The following is a 27073-nucleotide window of genomic DNA, read 5'->3' on the forward strand; positions in this document are numbered from 1 at the left end:
TGACAGTTAACCCATCCAATGAGAATCCCGCTTCCTGTATCGTCTTGTCCAATAGAATTGCAGGGTCTCCTGAGCCATCTGAGAGGCGTACAGTAACATGACAGCAGCTAGCAAACATCTCATCTGCCTGGCTCAACGACGTTATGGTTTCGCTAGCTGCGTGTTTTTCTCCTATTTTTGATTAATTTTCCTTAGTTGCACACAACCACAGCTTAGCATGTGCAGATAGAGCTGTTTAATAAGTAGCCAGATCGTTTGTCACGCTTAAAATATCGAAACCAGCGATTGTTTGGACTTTGGGAGGCCGTGTATTCTATTTTCAACGCATTTTTTTCAACGACCAGTCAAGATTTTTCCCTTTTTTATTACACATCACAATATTGCCTAGAACCTCGCTGGACAGGCATATCAAAATTGACGCTTTTTTATTAAACAAGAAGGAATTGGGATTGAATGCTGTTTTGTTTTGTTTTAACCAGCACAGCAGCACCAAAGCTTAAAATTATTAGCAAAAAATATATCACCAGCTGCTTAAATATACCTTTTTTACAATTTGGTGAGCTATACCGTCATCAGATCGATCTGACTGAGCTGTCAATCCAGTATTTTTTCTCTTTTTTTTTAAGACTCAACGGTGGTCTCTAGTTAACAGCGTTTGCTGTCAGTATCAGAGCCTAAAATTGACCAAGTGCAGAACTAAAGCTCTTATCTGTTTGACAGCTCATCTATAAAAGTCTTTAGACCTTCCTGAGTGTCACCACTTACATGCTTTCAGGAAGAGTTGCCAGATTTTGCAAACCTGGAAGGTTTTCGTTGGTTCGTGTCGTGTTGTCCTCCCAGTTTTAACATTTGATCTCCAATATCTCTAAAATGAACAGGACTTGTTAATTTAGTTGTTTTTGTTTTTTTTTGGCAGCTGAGGGACATTTTTATTCGGTTTTTATCATCCAGATATTTGGAAACCAGCGTGTTTATTTGTTAGATTTTTTTACTCCATATTTTTGAGAGCCCTCACTACCATTTTTTTACACGTTTCTGATTTTCTGAAATATCAACAAACCCCATATCTAAACATTTCCTTCGCTGTCTTATCCAAATATATATATATCTATATAAATATATATTGTAAATTCGCCTGACTGGATTTTTCTTAGTCGAAACGCTGGAAGAGGAAGAAGCGTGATTGAACGAAAGGCTGCTAGTTTTTTTTCCTCGTTTATTTCTGACCCGGATTGTCGTTTTTTTTATCGGTGTTTATTGCCTAAAATGACGGCCATTGAGAAACTGCAGATGTTGATCGAAGCAGCTGAATATCTTGATCGAAGAGAAAGAGGTAAAGTGTCGGTTTACGATATTTACATTTGTAGTCAATATAAAATTGTATTCTGGCATGCAAATTAATCCTGACACTGTTGCTAGGGTGCTTGTCTGCTGTAAAGTAAAGAATAGGGGCTTCGACCTATTTATTAGAGGTGAATGAATGATATGCAGACGTTTTTTTGTTTTTTGTTTTGTTTTCCCCCGTTGTTATGACATTTGGGGAAGATCAAGACATGGAGAAGTGGCCACTTCAGATGTCTGAGACTGTGTGCTGGCCAGTCACCATACACTTGTCTTTTACAGGGGACACTAATGTGTTGTTAACGCTCTCTAGGGATAAAACCCAAGCTTATATAGCATATAAATTGTTTTAATGATTCTTGATGACATGTCTGTGTGCAAATGTGGAACTGAAATGCATTTATCAAGTACTGCCGTTGGTATAAAGTGGAGGATTTCCTGGTGCATCCCCCCTCCCATCTATCTGTTGTGGTTCGGCTGGCTATTGGGTTTACTCTAGTTCAGATGACATCATTGACCCAAAAGCAAGACATCTGGCAAGAAATTGGTTAATTTTAACGTAATTTTAACCGCTTTTCTCCCAGGTAAAAAAAAAGGTCAATATTTGTAATCAATGGCTTTGATTTTTTTTTTTTTTTTTTTTTTTTTTTTTTAGGTAGCCAATGTGCTTGTGGTCTAATGAGCTTCTAAATGTCTCTGTTTTAATTTGCAGAAGCGGAGCACGGCTATGCCTCCATGTTACCCTTCACCAGCAACAAAGAGAGGGATGGCTTGAAAAGAAAAATCAAAAACAAGAAAAATTGCAGCAGCAGGTACTTTCACCAGGTTTCTACGATAACTCAGACTCAGAAATGTTTTGCCTGGTCAATCCTGAATCAATTTTAATGTTTTTATCCAAAGCAAATGTAAAAAATCTTTTATAGCATTTTAACTTGTTCCTTGCCACAAAAATGCCAAACAATCTATGATGGCTTGAAATGAAAATCCAAAACCAAGAAAAATTTCAGTAGCAGGTACTAACACCAAGTTGTATAGAAACTTGTTCAAAGATATTTTTGAAGAAATTGCTCTTTTATAGTATTTTAACTTGTTACTTGTCATGAAAACACCAACCAACTAACAAATCTACAATGTCTTGAAACAAAAAAATTAATGAGCAAGAAAAATTTGAGCAATAGGTACTTCCACCTACACTGTAAAAAGAAAATAAAAAAACGTTGACATATACGGTAAAATATCAGCAGCTGTGGTTGCCAGTACTTCACCATAAAAAATAGGGTAGCAACCTTTTAGGTTTTACAGACTTAAATTCACAATTTAAAAAAAGGCGTATTTCATTAACTGATGTAATGTTAATATACCAAACTAGTGAATTACTAATATCTGGTTTAAACCATTGTAATACACTGATAACCAGCATTAACAGGTGGTGATGACAAAGTCACAAAATTATTCAAAGCTCATCACAAACAGCTTTACCACATGCTGGAGAGGGCAATACTAATATATAAAGGTGCACACAGTGTCATTCACAAAAGCAAAGGATACCCCACAATACTGAAATAATGCATTTAACATGAATTTAATAACATGTCAAATAAAACTCTAATGCACACAACCGAGAAGAAGAAAACCCAAGAAGAAACCATTATTTAAGTGAAAAAAACATAAAATGTGAAGTGTCATGTAGGGAATTCAGTTTTCCCTGTAAATTATACAGTGACACTTTCTTTTTCACTTCAAAATTTTTATTTTAACAGTATATTACTGTAAAATTTCATGTGACTATAGTTATTCACTGATGTTTGTGTAGCTTGTAACTTACTGTTAACCAGTTAACTGTTTTTTTACTGTAGCATTTTTGCAGTCTTCTTGTCTTTTGGGAAGACGTTTCTTGCACGTGTTGCATTGTCACATACCTTGTAAAAATTCATAAAAATGCTACTAAGCAATTGATGAATAACACAATTTCAGTGCAGATTTTCCTTGCTCTTTGGACTTTGAACCCTGGCGCTGTGAGGTCATGCAGCACTGTTTGAATACACGCAATTCCTTTGTGCATTAGAAAATACAACATTCTGCAGTTTATTTAACTGTTTAAGGGGATTTCGCGATTTCAGTCATCATAAACTAACCAGCAACAACCACCCCATCCACTTTTCATTGAAGACATGCGATGCAGTGCTAAACAGTCTCTCTGTGTCGGTGCTTGTAATGATTTTTGCATCTTTCTCTGACAGTTTTAAATGATTCCACACGGCCGAAATGTTTGTTGCATTAGTGGGTGCCTCTATTTGATCACATCACGCCATTGTTTGGTACAATTTATTCTGTCTTTTTGCGTATTCGGCCCAACACTAAAGAACTATTGTTGCAATTCTCGGCTTATAATAATAATAATAATTTCGATTGCCAAACATTCGGTGCATCCCTAATATATATATATATTTTTCAAGAATAAATTGCTCTTTTACAGACTTTTTTTTTTATAGGATCTTGTTACTTGCCATGAAAAACCAACCAATATACAATAGCAGATTAGTGACTGCAGTAGCATCATGGCAGGTCTATTAGTGTGCACTCTGTGTACGGTGTGAATGGTCCATGTGTTTTTCTACCCTCCGAATCCCAATATGCCCTCTAACCAGGAACATCATCCGTGATTCACACATCACTTCAAAGGGACCATGTGTCCCGTGAGTGATTTCTGAATTAGCAGACCTGCGCATATCTGCACCATGTGTGTGCGTGACACAAACACACCCACTGATTCATCCCCATGCAGAAGCAGTCAGGACACGCCATCCCACATTCAACATGGAGAGAGACGTACACTCACACGCTGATCGCTTCTTTCCCTGTGACTCTCACCACCCACGTTCCACACTCACAATTTACTCACTCACTACTCAACACCTCAGCTTTCATACGCATCATCCGATTAGTACGCCTGGAACTGTCAGTGGGTTAAATCGTTTGCCTTAAATTATTTTTTAAAGTAGAGCTGATTGTTAATTTGTCTATTTTTATGTTCTTATTAGAAGTGAAACCATTCAAATGATTGTTAGTTTATCACATTATTATGGAGGAGTCATCAAAAGACAGACCAACAGACATGGTCCCAATTAATATTTTGAAGTATTTTTTTCTAAATGCATACTATAGATATTATTTTGAACACCTCATCCATGCACGTTTCACAAAATTATTGTTCAAAATCAATTCCCCTGTACAATGAATTGGATTTTTTTAAACTGCTGGAACCAGACTCTATTTCTGTGGTGTTGCTTTCATTAGTCCCGTCCACAGTAAAATATCATTGATCCATAATAATGTTGCATATAAGTGAATATTAAACATCAAATATGATCTGATTGGCCATTGATGTGCCTGTTCAGAATATGGTGTTACTCTAAATCTGACTGGTCTGATAAAGGTAAGGAGGAATTTTTAGACAGATAGTTTATTCTTGCACTAAGGGGAGATATTTTAGCTGTAGCTGACATTGCTGTCATACTCTGCATATGATACTGATTCACAGCCATTTGGCCCCTCTTAAACAGGTCGGCATAGGGTCATAAAAGCTGCTGCTTCTGAATCATGGAGAGGAACCATTTTGGGAGTATGAACTTGGATAAAAATCTAGTTATTGTGTGACCCAGCGTGCTGAAAAAGTCCCCAACGCTAATCTGTGTCTGGATGTTTGTGTAGCTTGTAACTGGATATTAAGGCCTAACAAGGGTTGCACTGGGTTTGTAGCTATTTATATACAGCCTTATGGTGTGTTCAGTGGAAGTTGTTGTTTAAATGTTGGTTTAGTTGATAAAGAAGTTGTGGGAGCTGTCTTTTTAATGTAACAGGTCTCTAGACATGAAATTACAGAGTGATCGTCCAACATGTGTTGCCATCAACTCTACTAGCAGAATCTTTGTTTATTATACAAGGTCATAGAATAATGCTTAGACAAAGACCGTAGGGTTAATAACATGTTCCAAAATGAACTCTACCCAGACGTCGAATGCTAGTTAAATAGTTTTTCAGTAAAACGATACAGTAAAGAACTTTCCCAGTGAAAATATAGTAAAAACTGTAATATGGTGAAATAGTATTGCGATTCAAAATAACTAGGGATGCAACGAATCTGAAGTCTGAGAAACACTGCACGATTTTCTTCTGTTTCAGAAGTAAAGATTGGCATCATGAAATAGTCGTGGGGGTTTCTGTGATCGTGGTTCCTAATTGGTGGTCTTATGTCGTACAGTGAGAGAGATTCAAAGAAGGCCGCTGTCACGGTCTTGCGACCAAAGATAGCATACAATAATTTTCTGACAGTGAAAGAAATTCAGCATGATCATTGCAAAGTGCGTTTGCTGCTATAACCCATGTTTACTGACCAGCCAATAAAAATGCGACATGAAATCAACGCGACACACAAAACATAAAACTGCATAGCTCAAGCTCTTATCACTTCCTCTTTCACCACTTGCGCTTTTTTCAGCACGCATAAAAATTACAACTGCCCAAGTGTGATTCATCATGCTCTTTTTGTTTACCACTATTGCATGCTGAGGGGTTTTATTCTTCTATAGTTACGCGCATTGTAGCCTACAAGTCAATAGGTGTTGTCTGCATACAGTCTGCATACATGACGTACCCAAGTTTATCAGATCCATGGCGCACAGTGTGATTTGCAGCGATCTTATAGGATTGCTAAAATCGTTCAGTGTGTAGAAGGCTGTAGATGATCCATACGTGTGAAGTTGTATTCATCTATGTTTGTAATTTGTGTAATTGTTCTGGTTTTATTACTGACTTTATTAGTTAAGTGGGTAGTTTTTTCTGTTGTATAGAAGTACTAGGAGTAAGCATTCAATTTTTTTTTTTTTTTTTTTTTGCTGATCCGAAAAAATTATCCCATACGTTACTCAAAATCTGTAAAATGATCTGAAATTTACTAAATGTTTAATTTTCTTTTAAAATTTATTCCTGTAAAGACATTTTTTAACATCATTACTTCAGTCTTCAGTGTCACACGATCCTTTAGAAATTATTCTGATATTCTAATGTACTGCTTAAGAAACATTTCTTATTATTTTAAATGTTGAAAACATTGTCATGCTGCTTAATATTTTTATGGAAACCATGATATTTTTTTCATTGATGAATAGAAAGTTGAAAAGAACAGCATTTATTAGAAATCGAAAACATAAATGCCTTTACTGCTACTTTTAATCATTTTAATGCATCCTTCCACAATGAAATTATTCACCAAATAAAATAAAATCTTACGACCAGTTAGAAATATCTGTCGCCTGTTTTTTTTACATCAGTATACTTATCATTGAAGGTTTTCGCTGAAGGGACTATTGCATATTCACCAGTTGTAGTTTTCTGAAATTAATAGTATCCAAGCTATTATCATGTTCCACTTTCATATCTTTGGCAAAGGAGTTTAAACAAAATATGGTACCATGATGTGTTTCCCCTCCATTAACTCATTGTGTTTAGTTTGCATTAATCAGCAGCTACTATAGATAGGGCAGGATGCCTTATTTCCTGTAAATGTTGCAGTATTTTGTTTGCATATGCAATGCAGGGTCGAACACTTATTTTAAAAAAGAGCAGGTGGTGGAAAGTAAGTGGGTGCAAAATGGCCTGGTATTAAACAAATCTTGCTATCTTGATCATAATCATGAGCATACCTAAAAAAGATCAAACCAGTCCTGCAAGAAGTTTTGGTGCACCAAATACATGAAGAATCGCACATCAGAAAGCATCCGCACAGCCTCAGGATATTCCAGTAACCTACATTCACTACACCAGCACTGGTGTTAATGCATCATGCATGAAACCTTTTTGCTCTAGAATGCAATCGGCATTTCTACACTGAATAAGCTCCTCACATCTCTCCAAATGACTCATTAGATGGCTTTCCCGTTTATTCAAACTGCTTGGAGAAAGGAAAGTGATTCAGTTGCTTGAGCTTTCAGTCCATTTGAGCTTCTAAAAAGCATCTAAGGAATGCCATTTATGTACATGTTCGAATGTGTGTTCTCTAAGACCCGTTATTATATGTAGGTCAGGTGGATCTCCTATCTAGTAGATCTCCCTCGTAAACCTGCCTTTCCTTCCAGCTTTCCGTGGTTGCGTTTCCTGATGGATCATGGGGGAAGGGTGGCAGTGTGTCCCTGATTTGTGTACGTGTGAGAGCGGTGGGCTGGTGCCTTCCTCTCCCCCTCCCCCTCTTCTCTTTTCCATCCAGGCTACCAGCGCAGCTCCAACACCCCATTACATATATGACAGCTCCTCCTACCTCTCGCTTATATTCAGACCGTATGTGGGCTAATGCACATAGCAGCAGCCGTGGGTTGTCCGCTTGTTCCTGTATGAATGTTTGCACTGGGGCCATCTTTTAAGCCCGTTCTGTATTCACTTTGCAGTTCTAATGGTGTGGGAAACATGTTACGCCTTTGAGACATCACAGGGTGGATTGGATATATATGCAGCCAATCAGACCAGATATGTTTTGTAGGAAACTGCTTTGCCCTTTTATGTGTTGGAACAGGTGGTCTGGCAAGTGCAGTAGCAACGAGAGGAGTCGACTTTGAGTTACACAGTGATACGAGCTGTTATGTCACTGGTATCCGTCGATCCCCCGCGCCGACCCCCAAAATCCACCTCCTGAGCGCCATGCCAGCCAAGCAGATCAGCTGATCTCTTTGCATGGCATGCTAATGTTAGAAAGCTTGTTTATAAGTTCAACAACTAGTCTCAAAATATATTTATAGCAATAATGGGCCGTAGACAGGATAAATGCAGTATTATTTCAGTATTATGTATATACCATTGTATTTTCTTTATTAATGTTTAGAATTGGCTTTTAATCCTATATTTTCCCTTTAATGCTGTTCATTTAAATTTTATTTGCATGCAGTTTAATGCATGTTTACATTTTGTTTTACTTGGATTTTGGAATGCAAGTGAAGTAGTCTATTATAAATAATAATTTGACATTCAAATACATTGCAAAACGTTTGATTTTGTGTAGAATGAGAGACCCAGCGTTGGTTTCAGTTTCGTTTTAACCTAAATGAATTTGTTTTGGCTTGTCGTTTATGTTGCTATAACTTCTTATAGGCTGTTTTTATTATTGTTCTTTAAAAATAGGCTACTGTTAATTGAAAGGATTTGTTATGAAATAAAGAGCATAGAGCTAAACAGCATAGCTATTTTTACAGTGTTTATTATAATATTGTAAACATTTCACGATGGCATTAAGCCTATTTCTGAGTGAAATAATTAAATGCGACTTATTAATAGGCTAACGCGACTTATGTTTTTTTTCTCTCTCTCTCTAAAAAGCACAATTCATTTATACGCGTAGTGTAGCCTATTTTAACAATGCAGCAAAACGTTTAAAATATTTTGATAAATTACTGAAAATAAATAATGACTTTTTAAACTGTTTAACATTGTATTAAACAGTCTTAACGGTCAGTTAACGGTTAACTGGTTAACATGAACATCCCTATGTTGTATTGTACCATTGTTTCAAATGTTCAGCTGATAAAATATTAAAATATGTCTTTCCAAAGAACATTTTTATCCTTAGATATGAAAATGTGATATAATGAAAGTACAACCTCTTGTATGGACTGTATGTCTATCCTTCACAGCTCTGTCAAATGAAACTAAAGGTCATAAAAGATAGCTTTAATGAGGTGTTGTGAAGTTTTCTTGTGTAAAAGGCAAGTTTAAAGGATTAGTTCACTTCCAGAAAAAAATGTACTGATAATTTACTCATCCCATGTCATACACAGGAGTACACAAACAAAGAGCTAACCACGAGTGACCTTTCCAGAGTAATTAAGTAATGTGTAATTTTGCAGACCTGCATGTTGGAGCTACTGCAAGATGTACATATGTGGTTAAAAAGTATATAGATGTTAAGTATATAGATGTGGGATTGTGTAGATCCCTTTAAAGATGCATTGAAACTGTAATTTGACCTTCATCCCAATTGGCCAGCACTGAAGTCCATTATTGTGAAAAATCCTGGAATGTTTTCCTCAAAAACCTTAATTTCTTTGCGACTGAAGACAGAAAGACATAAACATCTTCGGTTACATAGGGGTGAGTAAATAATCAGTATTTTTTTTACTTTACTCTGTAAGTGAACTACTCCTTTAAAGGGGTATGGGGATTTTGAGATGCTGACTTGAGAAGAGGGGTATTTTTAGAGTGAGGGTTACTGCAGAAGGGGTCATGAGGTCAGTTTGAAGGATGGATGAATGTGAGGAAGATGACACGATGCTTCCAAGCTTCCCTTTCAAGTCCCAGTACTCTTTACAGTGTCTTCCATTTGCTCTGTTCTTCATTCTGACCCATGCTCTAGTGATCATCATCTAATCTCTTTTTTTGGGGGGGAGTGGGTGGGTGTGTATGTGTAGACTTGTGCAAATCCACCTTATATACTGTCTTCACGTTTCTTGGATTTTACTTTTCACTATTGTAGTCAGAATATTGCCACCTTATATTTTCGGGCTAGTTTGATGTGACGTGGCCAAGTATAGTGACCCGCAGCTAAGTATGGTGACCCATACTCGGAGTTAGTGCTCTGCATTTATCCCATCCAAAGTGCGCACACACCTAGAGCAGTGGGGGTTCGGTGCATTGCTCAAATTCATGGTATGAGCCTCGAACCCGCAACCTTTAGGTTACGAGTCCGACTCTCTAACCATTAGGCTACGACTAATAAATGGTTAGCAATCCAAATTCTCCAGTCAGTATTCACATTTTCAACAGAAAACATCCTCCCGTTGGTTATTAATGGTGTTCTTGTGTGCTGAATATGATAATTGTGTCATGACTTGAAGGCAGTAAAAGCAAGACATTGGACTCTTTCTTCTGAGGTCTTGTTTTCCCTCAGCTTTTCTCTTGCCCTCCTCTGCTTTTTCTTTCACTCCTCTGTTGATCTTGAAATGGCCTCTCTGAAGTGAGCCTTCATTCACATGGTGTGTGAGGACTCTACCCCCCACTGCCGTCTTGTGTCTCAGGCTTGTGTTTCTAGTTACTGTTGCTAAGCAGGGCCAAGGGCCTCTATATATTTTGTGAACGTAGCGAGAGAGAGACACACAGAGAAGACAGGGTACATTTGCAATCAGCAATTAGCATTTTGGGAACTCCTGCATCCACTAAACAAGCCCATGGACACTTAAAATCCCTCTGCCATTTTGGAGTTTGTTCTTGTACATCCTTTTCACCACACACACACACACAGGGACACCAGTTCACCTTTGTATTGAACATTCAAATCAGCAGTGAGCACAGGACAGTCTCTGTGTGCATTTCAATCCAGAACAAGGAGGTCATGTTGGAGCTGTAGCCGGTTGATTAGTTCAGGGGGTTTGAAATGTTTAGATGCCAAGAGTGTCCAGAAATAATGATCCCCTTGCAAGAGGAGTTATTTCTTGTGTTTAAAAACTTTAAAAGTGTGTGTGTGTGTGTGTATATAAAATATTAAGTATGGTATGAATTTTTCTCCAAAATTTAGAAATTGGCTTCTGAATGGTCATTTATTTAAATAATGTTAAGAAATTGTAAATTGTAAAATATTAGCTTTTTGGTATTTGACAATGACACTTAAATATGTGTTTTGATTATATAGCTATATACTTAAATATTGTATTTTTAATATTAAATTATTACTTTAAAATTGTTTTCATATTTTTAAACTAATTGAAAAAGGTTTTTTTTTAGTTTGTTGGTTTAAAACTAGTGGTGTCAGTAGAATTAAATGGTTGCAATTAATCTATTGATTTCTGACCAGTTTTAAGACAACCAAATGAAACTAGATAAATATGAAATGTATTGGTATTTAGTTGCTAAGGTGTTCTGAGTGCATTCTTAGCATGTTGCTTATGTGGTTCCTGGGCTATTTTCATTTCCACTCTTACTTCCTTTTTAAAATAAAGACTGAATGTAAAGACTAGATTTTAAAAATTGTCCATAGTAAATGTAAACTATGATGCTAGGGTGTTGTGGGTATGGCTGCTCAAATATGGCAAAAATCATAATCACGATTATTTTGGTCAATATTGTAATCACGATTATTTTTCACAATTATGATGGAGCCATATGACCAAAACTTTATACGAGTGATTTATTTAAAATATAGTGATAAATATCAGATATCTGATTCCTCTAAATAAGGTTGCTATGACATCTACATTGCAGAGGCCAGCGGAATTTCAAACAAACAAAAAAAAATTCTTCAAAATTATTGAAAATAATTAAACTGTCAGTAATAAAAACAAAGACAAATACAACAGAATAAAAATATACAAATATTTTTTTATGCAAGTTTCAAGAAGTATGATTATTTCATTTATTCACTATACTATTTAATGTCTCATTTCAGTTTTAGGCTATATCTCCTCCTGAGGAGCACATTGAGTTCTCTTTCACGCTTTTAAAAACATGAATAAATATACTTCAATAAATCAAGCACGTCCCATTTTGCAAATGTCACATTACATGATTTTACTGATTTGCATGGGAAATTGGGCTTTTATCCATGAACGAAATCGCAGCACTGCAAAATGGGGCGGAATGGGGCGCAATAATAGTTTTATCTTGATTATTGTATTTTCATAATCGAAATCGAATCGTTTTTTCGATTAATTGCACAGCCCTAGCTGTGGGTGTCTGCCAGGGTATTTCAGCATGGTCCACATCAAAAGATCCTCTCGCATCTGTTTTATTATCCACCAAGTAAAAATCACAAGCCTGATCACTTAGAAAATAATTAAAAACACCTCTCCTTAATAAACTGCATGATTTGAGGAATCATTCATGTCTGTAGCATGAGTCAACTCGCTGAAGTTTAATATTTAAACTTAAATTAAAGCAATAGGGTTAGGATAATACTGATGCAACATCATTAAAGGTGCAGTCCACCCAAAGATGAAAATTCTCTAGCGTTCAGGACCTACTGCTTTCTATAGTATATACAAAAATACTATGGAAGTCAATGGGATCCGAAAGTCAGCATTTCTCAGAATATCTGTCTTCTGTGTGCAGTAGAAGAAAGAAATGCATACATGTTGGGAGTGGCATGAGGGTAAATAAATAATGTCATTAATGACTTCACCTTCAGTGTGCATTCCTCTAACTTAAACAGTAAATCGGAGACCATGGATTTGATTCCCAAGGAATTCCCAATCTAATACATATTGCTTTGGATAAAAGCATCTGCCAAATGCATAAATGTTAGTGTAGATAAAAATAGCAGCAGCACAATGATTCCTAACATCTCTGCCTTTCTGTCTCTGCAGGTCTACACACAACGAGATGGAGAAGAACAGGTATGTCCATATAACCTTCATGGCATCGTCACAGTCATTAGTTCTTATCTGTAAGCTTGCAGGATTATACCTCATTACAACCTTACTGATTAGATTAAGATTAAACTTCTGTAATTGAAAGCTAAACAACCAGGGAATGTGACCAAATGGTTAGTTTGAGTCTTTTTGGAGCCTTTTCTTTTCATGTGTGTCCACTAGCCCCCAGATAATGCTTAGAGATGAGTATTAAGCTCAGTCCGTCGGATGATGTATCCATTCAGCTTTGACCTAGAGGTAAACCTTCAATAAATGGGTGACCTGAAATTTCGAACGGGAAAGATCTCGCTAATGAACCAGGCTTAATGTCTCTGTCATCAGCGCTCAATGGTTTGGGTAACACGCACACTGAGCTCAGCTTGCCGAAGGCGCTGAATAATACATGCTGTCAGGCTTAACACTGAGCAAAACCAGGGTGTCTGGACTTCGACTTTTAAACTCCTAACAATGCACTCAGCTTAAGTCGCGCTCCACTCCCATTCGTGCTTGGCAAAGTGTGTCTCATTCTGTATACATCAGACCAAACATGTGCAAAGCTCTGAGGTCACAGTGCTCCGGACAACTGATCCGCTGTTCATTTCTAAAGAGTGGCTTTCATCTACTGTTTTCGAAAAAATCCAGCCATAGAAGGAAAGCGAGACTCCCCGTGTCGCTGCTTTTGTTTCAAAATGGAGTCCAGGGCTGATATTCATAAAGCTACTTGAGTGGGAGTGCATTTGTGATGCAGATTTGAATAAACGGGCAACATGTCTGATGTGAGACCAGAACAGCTGTGTAGTAATGATTCATGTGGTCGTGAACCTCTTTGGATCAAAAAATATAACAAGTGTAGTACTATGGCCTAGAAGGTAGTGCTTGTGTGGACAATGCGAGTATGAATCTGGCTCATTCTTGATCCCATTACTAGTCTTTCTCCTTTACCTGGTAGATCTTTTTTTTTTTGTACATTTTATATTTATATAATTTAGGTGTGAATTTAGTTGCCACTTGTCATTAGTCATTGCATCAAAGACAGTTTATGATGTTGTAAATAAACTGAACTGTATGTTTTGTTGAAATATGGTCTCTACAAGCAAGGAGTAACTAGCTATGCATATTTGTGGACTGGTTATGTTTTAACAATCAGTTACATCATTGTTCAACTTTCAAGCTGAATTATTGGTTAGCAGATCTACACTACCAAAAAAGTTTGGGATCATATCTTTATTTTTAAAATAATTACATTCTTTAATTTAGAAAGGATATTGTAATAATATTTAACAATATTACAGTTTTTACTATATTTTTTGGGCAAATAATGCAGACTTGATAAGTGACCTCTTAAAAAAATAAATAAATAAACACTTCCATAAAATGTAACCAACCCCAGACTTTTGACAGAATAATTTTAATGAAATAGTATGATATATAATTTCCCTAAATATTACTTTGATTCCTTCCTTACTGTAAATCTATTTGTTAGAGGAGCTGTTTGTTTAGGGATGATGTTGTTTCAATGCCAAAATTTTGATTTGATATGATACCTGACTAAAATATCTCAATACTACTACTACTGAATCAATACCACGACAAAAACATAAAACAACAGGAAAAGTAACCGAATAAGCTAAAATGATAAGAGAGCATGCGTTGTGTGACATATGACCAAAATGTTATTGTATGATTGGAGTTTTTTCTTTGTTTTTTTTCTACAAAAAAGTAGGGCGGTTTTGTTTGCACCTGGCTCAGAGTTTAGCGCTGTGACATTTAAGTAAAACAGCTGTTGTGGAAGTTAAAATCTCACCTGAAATTCCCCTCAGAAATCCATCTTTTGGGGTGAATCAGTGTCATGTAAACGGTGACACACCTGTATCAGTTGAAACTGTCCCAGTGACCTCAATGTCTCACATGCCATGCATTTTCACCCTGCACTAGTTATGGGCCACATGTCATACACACTCACCCAGCGAAAGGCTGTTTTTTTTATATAGTTGCCAACCATCGTTCTGTCAATAGCAGATACACACCATCTCAATCAGAACTACAGGTTACGAGGATAGGTGTGCCTGTAAGGCGATGTTTGTTCTCAAGTTGGACTTTTTTTTCATACCCTTGGCCTGTTTGTCTTGAGAGAGGTTTAAGATGTGTAACCTGAGCTCCAGGTCACCACACACACACACACACACACACATACTCATGGCGTGTACAGTTCTCCAGTGGGGTTAAGACAATTACTTAGAGGTCAGATGTCAAAGGATGGTGATTTATGCTAATAGTCATATGGCTCAAATAAAGAGAGGGTGACCTGTTTAAAGGATCATGGATCAACAGTGTCCTACAGAACTGGGGTGTTTTTTTTTTTGTAGAGAGACATGGCATGTTGTGACTCCTGACTGGGAATAAGCTTTTCCATATACAATACCATTCTAAAGTTTGGGGTCAGTGTCATTTTTTTTAATGTTTTGAAAAGTCGTCTCTTTGCTCACCAAGGTTGGATTTATTTGATTAACCAGAATTAGACTCCAAACAGCTAGTAAAAAAAAAATCACAATAATCTAGTCAAGCAAAAAAGCAATCCACACCACTCCAGTCCATCAGTTAACATCTTGTGAAGCAAAAAGCTCTGTGTTTGTAAGAAACAAATCCATCAAGACATTTTAACTTTAAACCAGTGCTTCCAGCTAAAATATGCATCTTCTATTCATAATTTAGCTTTCTCCAGTGAAAATTCATCCTGTTGGAATGAGGAGAATGAAATATACATAGACCAAGAACATTTCATAAGCCAAAACAGTTCTAAACAAATATGTTGCTGGATTTTGATGTGTGAGGACGACAGGGGATGAACTTTTTCACTGGGGGAACCGTAATTATTGATTAAGAACTGGTATTTTGACCCAAAGTAATGGTTTAAAGTTAAAGCACTAGTTAATGATGCTTTTCGCTACACATGATCAACTGGAATCATGTGAGTCACTTGTGGATTATTATTGTTTTTATCGGCTGATTGGACTCTCATTCTGACGGCACCCATTCACTGCAAAGCTTCCATTGGTGAGCTAATGATATACAGTAATGCTGAATTTAATGACATCTTCATTTTGGATGGCTTGAAGATGAGTAAATCTTAAGCAAGTTTTTTTATTTGTAATAGAAATCTTTAACATTTTAAATATTCCCTTTTAATCAATTTAATGCATCCTTGCTTAATGAAAGAAATCTTACCGAATCTAAACTTTTGAACAAAAGTGCATGAGGAGAGAAAGCGGATGAGAAAGTGAAACAAATCTGAGCACACTGTGACCCTGTGACAGCAGCACTCATTTTGTGGAAATGTTGGACAACACACGCAGTCTGTATTTGCTTAACAAACACAAGGCCACTTAGGTTATGTCACCACTTTGGTGGCGGATTCTGAAGTTATGTAATAGTATTCCTGACCTTCGGACTTTATATGAAAGCGACGAGCAGCGGTGCAAACATTACCCTTTGTCTGGGTGTGTTCTGCAGTGAATGTTTGTGTGTACGTGTCTCACTGGAGATGCAGATGTACACAAAACCTGTTCTTTAGCAGTGAGGTATTGCTCTCTATTACCCTGTGTTTGCTCATTCACTTTAATGATTTGCTTTAAACTAGCCTTGAACTGCAGCAGCAACATTCACATGAAAAAAACACAATTGGCCTCAATGTTATTTTAATGCAATTGTGCATTTCTTTATTTCCTAGTGTGTGTGTATAATGCCTGTGTATATAAAACCCAAGAAGTATAAATCTGTTTTTAACATTAATTTTTCTAATTGTTTCTTTTTAAGATAATAATAATTTCTAGTAAATTAAAATATATAGTTAGTACATTATTTGAAATATTATTAAAATCATTATTTTTTATTACATTACCATTATATTATTATCAAAAACATTATTTTTGTTCATTCTAGCTGTTTTAGTGTGTATTCTAATACATCTGGAGTTATTGTTATTTGTAAGTTATGAATCTTCTTTCTATAAGGTTGGAATAGTATTTTAGTTTAGTCTTCACAGCAGTTCTGTGTTTACGATCTCCCAGTTTGCATGATCTGCCCAACATTTGCATGTAGCAAAATGACTCCTTTCATTTAACATCCTCTTGTTATATTCTCTATATATAAATTAATAAATGCTTAAACTATAGTGGCTTACAAAGAGCTGCCCACAGCCAACACGTACACACTTATCTGTTGGCAGAACACGCATTGCTAACACACAGACGTTCATACGCAGCCGCTGAGAAGCAGCAGTAAAATAGTTGGGTTGTGACCCACGCCTCCGTACAAATACAGCAGCAAAGCAAAGCAGTCTGCAGTTTCTGTCAGGTTGCGTAACAGGTCATGTGGCTGCTGGCACCTATCATCACCACACCCCAGCAGCTGTGAATCCCGCTGGCACGCACAAGAAGCAGAGGAAGCTAGAGCAGCGTTTGGAGGATCAACTTAATGATCCTTATTTGAATAAAGTTTATTTGTTCGATTCATACCATTAGATGTTAATGTCAGAATGATAATGTCTTGATGTATTTTACAGTTTTTTTTACTACAGTCATGGGCTTTGTTTTAATTGGCATGCTTCGCATTTCATATTATTAAAAAATTGTTTATCCAAAAATCATTTTAGGTCCAAATCTCATGAGTTTTTCTTCTGTGTAATAGAAAAGGATCATATTTGAAGAATTAGCTTGTTTTCCACATTGCAATTATAAAGAGCTTTAAAGCTTCAAAAATGTCACACGAGCACATTGAAAGTATGATTAACTACTGGATATGACTCATGTACTATAAGTCTTTTGGATTCTTAGTACACCTTTATGTGAGGAACAAACTGAAACTGTTAAAGGGGTCATATGACGTTGCTAAAAAAGTTACCAAAAATCTTCTTTCTGAAAAGCGAGGTCTGCTCTGATTGGCCAGCTAACCTGTGCGTTGTGATTGGATGAATACCTTAATCATGTGACGAAATTTTTGCGCCCGTTACCTTACTGTGATGATGTTTCCTGGAGCGACGAGACAAAAACATTCAAAACATTATCAACGAGGCATTTGTTGCATCCAGTGAGGACATAATTACTGATTATAATGACTTAATACTGTCTTTTTACGTGTTGCGTTGCATCATGCTGCATAAACATAATACCATGTCTGCATTTGTGACTGGGGAAATGACAAACAACAAGCGCTACCCTACAGTGCGAAAAACTCACTTTTGAATCATCAATGGCAAATTTTTTAAATATGAAAACATACATACAGGCTGTGAGTCAGAACGGAAGGCAACTCTCCCAGGTTCAGGAGACAGTCCTCCGTAAAATGCGTTGCACACATCTGAATATTTGGGTTGGACTGTTCTAGAACAGTGTTGTTAATACAACTTAACCACTGATTTCTAGTTGTGTCCTCTTTTGGAAGACCAAACCAAGCTTCGCTTTTACAATGCAACACACAACATCTCTACAACCTGGCGGCAGCAAGAATCAAAGTCACGCCTTATTTGTGTGAACATTTAAGCGGTGTTATGCAAATCTTCCCACACAGTGACGTAGACGTGGGGCGTGTTTAAACAAGGCGTTTTAGGAGGACGCGGACGAGTGTTAACTTTTAAATAGAATATCTATTAGAGTTTGAGCCTTTAGACTTTACAACTTTAGGGATCGTATCTATTCACGAAGAGCTTGTAACACTCCAAAGAGAAAGGAAAACTAGAAATCGCATCATATGACCCCTTTAATTTTGCAGATCGTAGTCGGAATTCTCCTTGTTTTTATGATTCATGTTGTTTCTACTGCTTATTGAAAGTGGTGTTGAAGGTGAATTGTTTTATGACTCACACTCTGGCTTTCTTTTCCTCATGTCACCAACTCAGGAGGGCACATTTACGACTGTGTTTGGAACGCTTGAAATCCCTCGTGCCCTTAGGACCAGACTCAAACAGGCACACAACCCTCAGCCTACTTATGAGGGCTAAGGAACACATCAAGGTATGTGCCAACAGCCCATTGGAGGGTAATATTGTTTGGTGGCATGAAAACATTAGAGGATTCTCAGAAGACCAAAATGCTGTGATCTGATATTAAAGCAGTAAGTCACACGAGGCAGTTTCTGTGATTTTTTTTTTTTTTTTTACCACAGTTAAGTTGTGTTGTGTTAGGCACGGCACAGAAGTGCTTAAAAACTCCTGTCAGCCTAAACCCCCAGTGCTTAAATCAAAAATAAATAATGATAATCACAATAAACAATTTTTATGGTTCATAAAGAATTTTTTAAGGAACTGGATGCATACAGTACTGCTCAAAAGTTTTGGGTTAAATCTTTTTGTTTTTTTAAATGAAATTTCTTATCCTCACCAAGACTGGATTTATTTAATAAAAAAAAAAGTAACAACAGTAGTATTGTGAAATATTATTTAAAAGTAAAATAACTTTTGTTGCAATATATTTTAAAATGTAATCTTGTTGTGTTGCTTAATGTTTTATGAAAACCATGATTTTTTTTTCAAGATTTTTAAACAGAGTTCAAATTAACAACATAATTTTGAAATGTATTGTAGCATTATAAATGTGTTTACCCCTTCTGATCAAAAAGATTGTAGATTGGTTCAGATTGTAGAAGAAGCACTTATGCATTTTCTAATAAGACTGTGAACATGCCTGTGTCTTTGCAGAGGTTGGAGGACAGCGAGAGAAAGGCCCAGCACACTATAGACCAGCTGCAAAGAGAGCAAAGGCACCTGCGCAGACGCCTGGAGCAGCTGGGTGTGGAGCGCACACGCATGGACAGCATGGGCTCCACCGTCTCTTCAGACAAATCGGACTCCGACCAAGGTATATACGTGTTATATAAAAGTCTTAGAAACATCTAAAAGTAACAGATAACACACGGTTTAGCATGTGTGCTCCATGGAAGTAAAACAGGTAATGTGTGTTTCAGACTGAAGACAGTTCCCACATTTCTCTCCTGACAAAAACATATTTGTCATGGAGCCAGATACATACATTAATTAATGGGTTTTAGTAGCCTAATGGTTAGCAATTTGGGCTGGTAAACATTTTAATCCCAGATTAGCATGTTAATTTGATTTGTGAATTTCTAGTTTGGACCATAGATTAAATTCAAGTGTGAAAACAGCCTTTAAAATACTTCTAGATGTAGATAACACTACCATATTCTATCTAGAAGATGGGGATTACCTGAACTTGATTAAAAAAGTAGCAATTGCAAATCATAACTTGCCATAATCAGAAATATTATGCAAGGCGAGTTTCATACGCAATGGTAATTCAAAAATAAATAATCATCACAGCATGCATAAGAAATAAAAAAGAACCAAACCTAAACTAATAAATGTAACAATAAAAAGAACAAATTAAAAATATTGAAAATGTTCTGAAAATACATGAGAAGAAGTTCATCACATAAGAGTATAGTGCAGTTCGTAAGAAGCAGCCCAGTGCTTATTCAGGAAATGCACTGCTAAACAATGTAAATGAAAGTAAGTACAAGTTAAATGTGAAATATTAGTTTAGATAACAAAGCAAACACAAATGCTGATGGGAATATTTGCGACAGATCACTAGACAGGAAGTTAAACAAATGTGGATGGATGTGAACTTAAAGCAAGAGAACAAACAGGGGAACTAAACTGTTTGCTTTTGCAACATTTCGAAACCTGTACTGCTCATTTAATAAACACATTAAACAGAAACGTGATAGTCCTTTATTTTAATCATTTAAATAGTTAACCAACTAACTTGTTCTGCTTTAAGCTAACTTGCATATTAATGCTCTCTTGTTGAATTTGATCGTTTCCATTGTCCTCATTTGTAAGTCGCTTTGGATAAATGACTAAATGTAACTGTAACTTAAAATGACACAAAACTCTTCTCTGGACTTGTTTTTATGCATTTATATCACATTGGTATACATGCATTTTTAAACTTGAACACAACAAGGTCAAATATGTAAGATCCATTTGTGAGGCTTCTTAGAACTCCTTTAAAATACCAAGAAGCCCTTGCTTCTAATGGTTTTTTTTTTTTTTTAATGTAAATGCTTCTACCAAGAACCGATTGTCATTTACAGAACTGTACACTGCCATGATTCAGGTTCACTTGTACACACACAGTGGAGGTTTGATGATCATACAGGAAGTCTGCATGCTTTTTCCCAGAACTGAGACAAATAATTGTCTTGAGGAGTTTATTTTGTATATGCTGTGGCCTGTCCTGCAAACAGATGGCACGTAGACAGACTGTAGCATGCAGCACCATGAGGAATGCTAACACCTAAATTGGAATGTTGCCATGGAGATAATGGGCCAGATTGACTAAACGTAGCACTCTTCAAAATGCACATGAAAATGGTGTAACCTTAATAAAAATCGACTGAAAATAAGTTTTTAAATGAAATTACAGCTCGCACCATGCTGTTTCCACACAATTATAAATTATGTGCATGTGAATAGATTATTTTAAAAAAAAAAAGCTGGGTGACTGTACTCTGCGTGTGTAACAAAAGACAAGGATCATCCAGGACAGTTTGACGGATGATGTTTAATATAGGCAAGCGGAATGACACATCAGAACAAAAGTAGCTTTCTCTCTTTATAATCAAGAAAGCTGACTGTTGATGGCTTTATTGATTCGAACGTGATCAGTCTTGTTTGTCATGTCGCACCACTTGCTTGCAGTGTATACACACTGTCAGACATCTGTGTTAACATCATCCGTCAAACCTTTGTAGTTTCCGTGGTTTACCTTTACATCTAGTCTAGAGCTACATAACAATTATTGTGATAATTGATCATTTCTTGATTAACTCAAAGAATTACATTTTCTGTATTTTATAAAAAAGAATCATCTAATCACTAAATTATTATTATTTTTTAAATGGTTGTCTATTATTCAAGTGTTAATAATATATACGTTTATTATTGTTTGATATTAAAGTGGGAATAATATAATAGAACTATATTATATTAGAAACCGTTAATATAAAATGATCCTCTACTAGGATTTCAACACCTTTTGTTTTCCACATAAATGTATTTTTCCACTGTAGTATGGTGATGTCACTGATAGCACTTTCCTGTGCACGGTGCATAGACTTACTTACTGATAATTAAATCTGTTGAGTAATCTAATTAATAATTTTTTATCGTTTTTCATAATTTTTCAGTTTTGAGATACACTGCAGACAAAGGAAGGATAAAGAGGGAATATCTGCCAAACATTCCTATGAACATAATATACAAACTTTTATAAAACAATAAAATCATATGAAATGTTAAAATAAAAATGTTCAGGTTTGTAAATGGTATTTTTCCATTATTATATAATGACATGACTACAATTGATAATGAAATCTGTAAATAACTTTCATTATCAATGATTATCCATGCCGTCTGTGTTGTTGCTGCCCTACTTTAGCTGTTTGGCAGATACGTTTTCCCCCAATGTGATTTACTTTGCATTCACAATATACCATCATATTAGGGCTGTTAAATAAAATATCTAATCACAATTAATCATAGTTTTTAGTTTTCACTTTGATGCTCTACAGACATCGGAATGATAAAGAGGAAATATCCACCAAATAACCCTAACATTGTTTTCCTTGTGGTTTGCTTTACAGAAGAGGTGGATGTCGATGTGGAAGGAACAGACTATCTGTTGGGAGATCTGGAATGGAGCACCAGCAGCGTAAGTGACTCGGACGAGCAGGGAAGCTTGCGCAGTAGCTGCAGCGATGAAGGCTATTCCAGTGCCAGTCTCCGTCGCCTCGCCAACCCTCAGGAGAAGAGCCCAGCGCTGGGCTGCAGTCTATAAGAGCACAGATCACCCCGGGTTCCTCAGCCACTCATCTCCCACCACTTCAACCTGTACCTCCAATCACCTTCAGCAAGGTCCTCCTCTAATACTTCAATGGTGTTGTCTCCTTTGTGACCGATTCGGTCTTTCTCTTGCTCTGACAAATCCAGTCAAGAGGAGGAAGCACGAAGAAAGTATTGGACTTTGGATGTGCCGTCCACCAACCAGACCTCATATATGCAGCACTAACTTGGAGAAAAGGCCAACCAAGGCTCCGCCCTCTCAAGGCTGACCTTCTTCACCAATCCCCTCAGATCTTCCCATTCCCATTTGCCTTCACTCCCATCCCACCATCCTGGAGAGAGGCACTCCATTTGGGACATTCCCATTCCCGAAAGACCCTCATAAGAACCTTAAAGACCTCACAGCCAGATGAAGAATGTGTACCATACCACACCCACTGCCTAGTCACTCTCGCACTCTGGGACAATCGCACCCAGGCTGTCTTACGCAGCCCTTTATGTTCCTTCAATCAAAACTGTACCATCCAGACACAGGGCTGGGTCACCTGACCAGTTAGCTAACCTTACCAGAGCATGGTGTTTTGCACTTAGATGACGACGTCCGTAGGAGTGGCCTTTTTACACTCGTCCCAAGCCAGTTTTGCCTCTTCCTGCGTAATAACCGAGGACGGATTTGGGAAGCTAGAACAGAGCAAAAAGGGCTACTTCTACCATATGGGCAAAGATCACTTTGTGTCAAAAGATGTGCTGTCATGTTGTTTCGTTTTCTATAACGTCTCTCCGAAGGGACTGCAGCTACTTTAGTGATGTATCAGGCATAGTGTGTTAGCTAGTCTTAAAAAATATGTACCTGCACTGTCTAATACCCGCACGCCCGACACTCCCGCGTGGGCAGAGATTACTGACGTGTTGTTGTTTCCTTTTTTTTTTTTACCCAGCAAGCACTCATAATACTCATGCTGTGCGAAATCATCAGTGCGGTAGCAATACACCCCTCAACTGGACTCACAGGTGGATTCCTGACATCCCAAGCAAGAGAACATCTCTATTAGTTGCCCTGTTTTTTTTTTTCTGCCGCTTTGAATTTTACTAATACTACATCCGTGGGGCGAAACGACTGAAGCGTTTGCAGCATGAGATTCTTCAAGGGGTTTTGTGGGTTGGGTTTATGAAACAGGGTGGGAAGGATTGTGACTTCTGGATCTCAGGTATCTCTTCCTCTCTCTCTAAGGACAGTGGCGTATTTGGTGTGTGTGCGATGCATTTTCTCCATGTTTGTCTGTTTTCCTTTCTCTCGACTGTTCAGCCCCAAGGGCGATTCTAGAAGCACATTCCATGGTAGAGCAGAGGTTTGTGTCACTGCATGGACTGCAGACGCTGACACGAAGGTCTGAGGCTTCAGATTACCTATTGTATGAGCGACAGACCTCTGCTCCTGCGCCATCAGGCTCATTGTAAGAGAGTGTGTGTGTGTGTGTGTGTTCGTTGGTGGCTGCAGCACTGCATTGCAGTTTCACTCCTGCTGCCCAGCTGTTCACCATTTCAGCTAAATGTAGTCATATGTATATAGTTGACAGAAAAAGAGAGATATCTACCCTATATGTACGTATATGAATAAAGTATTTATATTTGATCACATTATATGTTAAAACAGACTATACAAATATATATGAGAATATATTTAAGTAGTGGTTGCTTTGGTTCTCCTCCTCGTTAGTTTCAATGTGTAGTTGATTTGCACTATATAAACATACGTATAAATATATATCTTATTTTACACATCTTAAAATCGGACTCAAAAACGTTCATTCTATATTTTTTCCTGCACAAAAATGAAAACGTGTTGACTAAAAAAAAAGCATAAAATGTATGATAAATTATACAAAAAAATATGATTGGGACGTATTTGTTGGTGTGTTGGTGGCACTGCGATTGTGTAAAGTGGGTAATGAGAGTAGCCTGTTATTGTTGTGCCTGATCAGACTAGGGAGAAGCGTTTTTCTAGAACACTAGTGAGGAAAGGGGGTTCTTTCTAGAACCTAGTGAAGGATCTGTATGTTTGAATGTACTGAAATCTACTGTTGCATCACAAACTAAAATCTTAAAATGTAGAATTTTTAATTTTTTAGAACTTTTTAGATGCACCAAAAACAAACTGAATTGTTCATTCTTAACACATGGAATGCTGCTAGAATGCTGGTAGTTTTGAATTTTCAAATAAAAGACCCCAAAAAATTTATTAATAAAAAATAAGTATAATTTTTGTGTGAGTTGTAGCCATGAGAGCATTAGAGCACGGTGTATTTTGGAAAAGGGAGGGGGTGGTTTGTACTATATATATAAATATATTCATGTTTGCTTGTTTGTGACGTCACTGTCCACAGACAGAGAGAAAGGGTTTGATTTTTCTTTTTTTTCTTCCTCTTTGGAGGGGGAGGGCAGGGGGTTTAGGGCTATATGCCTTTTGTATTGATATGCTTTTTTTGTCTTGTTTATCTTCATTACAAGTGTTTAAAAAAAGTGCAAACAAAAAGTGAACTTCCTTCTCAAGATTGTGTCTTGTTAACAGTTGGTGTCTTGAAGCTTCTCACGACCCGCTCTCACCGATGTAAGCTCGACTTTCTGTGCAGTTTGACCTTTTTTCCCCTCGACTCTCCGAGTCTGCTTTACTCCTCTCATACGCCGTCTTCTGTGGACACCAGTGGCGGGACATAGCTAACGTGTTGCACTTACGAATGCTACGTGAAAGACTCTACGGTGCTGTCACTCACACAGATGTGAATTCCCGCTATAACACGAACCCTTTTTGTCCCGGCGCTGCGCTTGTCACAGTTAATGATGTCACCGCGGGGGGGTAGATGTACTACTTTTGATTTGTATATATGGGTTATGTACTGTACGTAGAGTACGAAACGGCTAAAGCCTTAAGACACACAAATGTATGGAAACAATAGATGTTTAATCAGAAACTGACTGCAAACGTGGTCTGCTGAAATGAACCCATCGCCAGTCATTCCCACTGATCGTGACTGCGTCTCAGGTGTTTCACACCTTTCCAAATATACATAAACACACACACGTACACACACACTCGTCCTTGAAGATGTACTGCCTCTTGTAAGCTAAACGAAAGAGGTTTTTGTCTGTTTTACATCCAATCAGAAATGGACATTTCTATGCTGTTACTTTTTAAGAATTGGGCTACTTTGATGTTGACTGCTAAATATGTGGTTAAAAGGAATGAACTTAAAATAAAAAACTGAAAATGTCAACAGTGTGTTTGTTTCTGTTCAAAAAAAAAAAAGATATATATTTAGATAGATACATTTTTTTTGGTTTTGTTTGATTCAGTGGCAAAAATTTATCTCCATCAATGTGTTGACGCATGCAGATCTAGAAGTACGTGACATGGATCCTGCCATCTTTTTTGTTTAATGGGCACTTTTCTGTGAACTTTTTATGAGCCGATCATCCGAACTGTAAATTTCATCTGACTGCCTTGCTATACAATAGTTAAAAGGTGTGGGGGTTGTATGCAATTATCACATTTAAATAGCACTTTCTGCAATACAGACTGATTCAAGAAAAAAATAAATGGAAAAAAAAACAGTGTTCATCTTACAATATTCTCTAATTAGGAAACAATACCTTTGGTTATAATTGCACCTTCAGTTTCAACTATAAAGCAGGTTTACTGGAGAAAATAGTGGTAATATTGTTCAGCTGAGTTCAATTATTCTGTGTGCTCTTTTGATAGAATTTGCAGACTGTTCATCTTTTAAGTCTTCTATGAAATGTATAGTTCACCAAAAATATTATTTTTACTTTTAACATTTACTTTCATCATTCCAAAATTGTATTTATTACTTCTTCAGAACACAAAAATATTGGACTCCATAGGCTTTTATTGCATGGATTAAATACTTTGTGTTTAACAGAAAAAAAACTATGCGTGCAGATTCAGAACAACATGGAGCCTTTTTATTTTACATTTTGTGTTACTCTCCTTTTAAGGGCCATCCACAAAAATGCTGAAACGACTACTATTCAATAACTTCTGCAATTAGTATGTTACTACTAAAAAAAAAAAGAAATACTGCTTTTTAGTTAGAGGTGTTATATTTGGCATTTAAGAACTTACTGGTACAGAAACTGTAGGATTTATTTTAGTATTACAGCTGTATTATAGTATTACAGCCTGGCAGGAATATGACGACTACTTCCATGGACAAAAGAAATAAAGAAGAAACTAAGCTTTTGATCAACACAATTTAGCCATTTCCTGTGGTTTGCAAAGTTAGAAGTTAGTGTAACCAGTGTCATGCATTATTTCAAACCTATAGCCGTTTCTAATGATTTCATTGTTGGTGTCAGTCACAGTGCTGAATACCTGAACAATGCTAAATCAAATAATGAAGTCTTAACCTTATAAGCTTATAAGCTTAGGAAAGCATTAGTAGCACATCATGATAGAAAACATCCATGTTTGCTG

General features: G+C 36.8%; 1 protein-coding gene across 1 annotated transcript; it reads left to right on the forward strand.

Moving 5' to 3' along the window:
* The first annotated feature begins 80 nt into the window (after positions 1 to 80).
* Positions 81 to 25853, forward strand: mxd1 (MAX dimerization protein 1). Its single transcript, XM_052596995.1, has 6 exons — positions 81 to 1333; positions 2054 to 2153; positions 12678 to 12707; positions 18616 to 18730; positions 19414 to 19573; positions 22383 to 25853. The coding sequence occupies exons 1-6, from the start codon at positions 1267 to 1269 to the stop codon at positions 22574 to 22576; spliced, it is 666 nt and encodes a 221-aa protein (XP_052452955.1). The 5' UTR covers positions 81 to 1266; the 3' UTR covers positions 22577 to 25853.
* Positions 25854 to 27073: the final 1220 nt, after the last annotated feature.

Source organism: Carassius gibelio, chromosome A5, assembly GCF_023724105.1.
Source record: "Carassius gibelio isolate Cgi1373 ecotype wild population from Czech Republic chromosome A5, carGib1.2-hapl.c, whole genome shotgun sequence".
Taxonomy (NCBI): Eukaryota; Metazoa; Chordata; class Actinopteri; order Cypriniformes; family Cyprinidae; genus Carassius; species Carassius gibelio.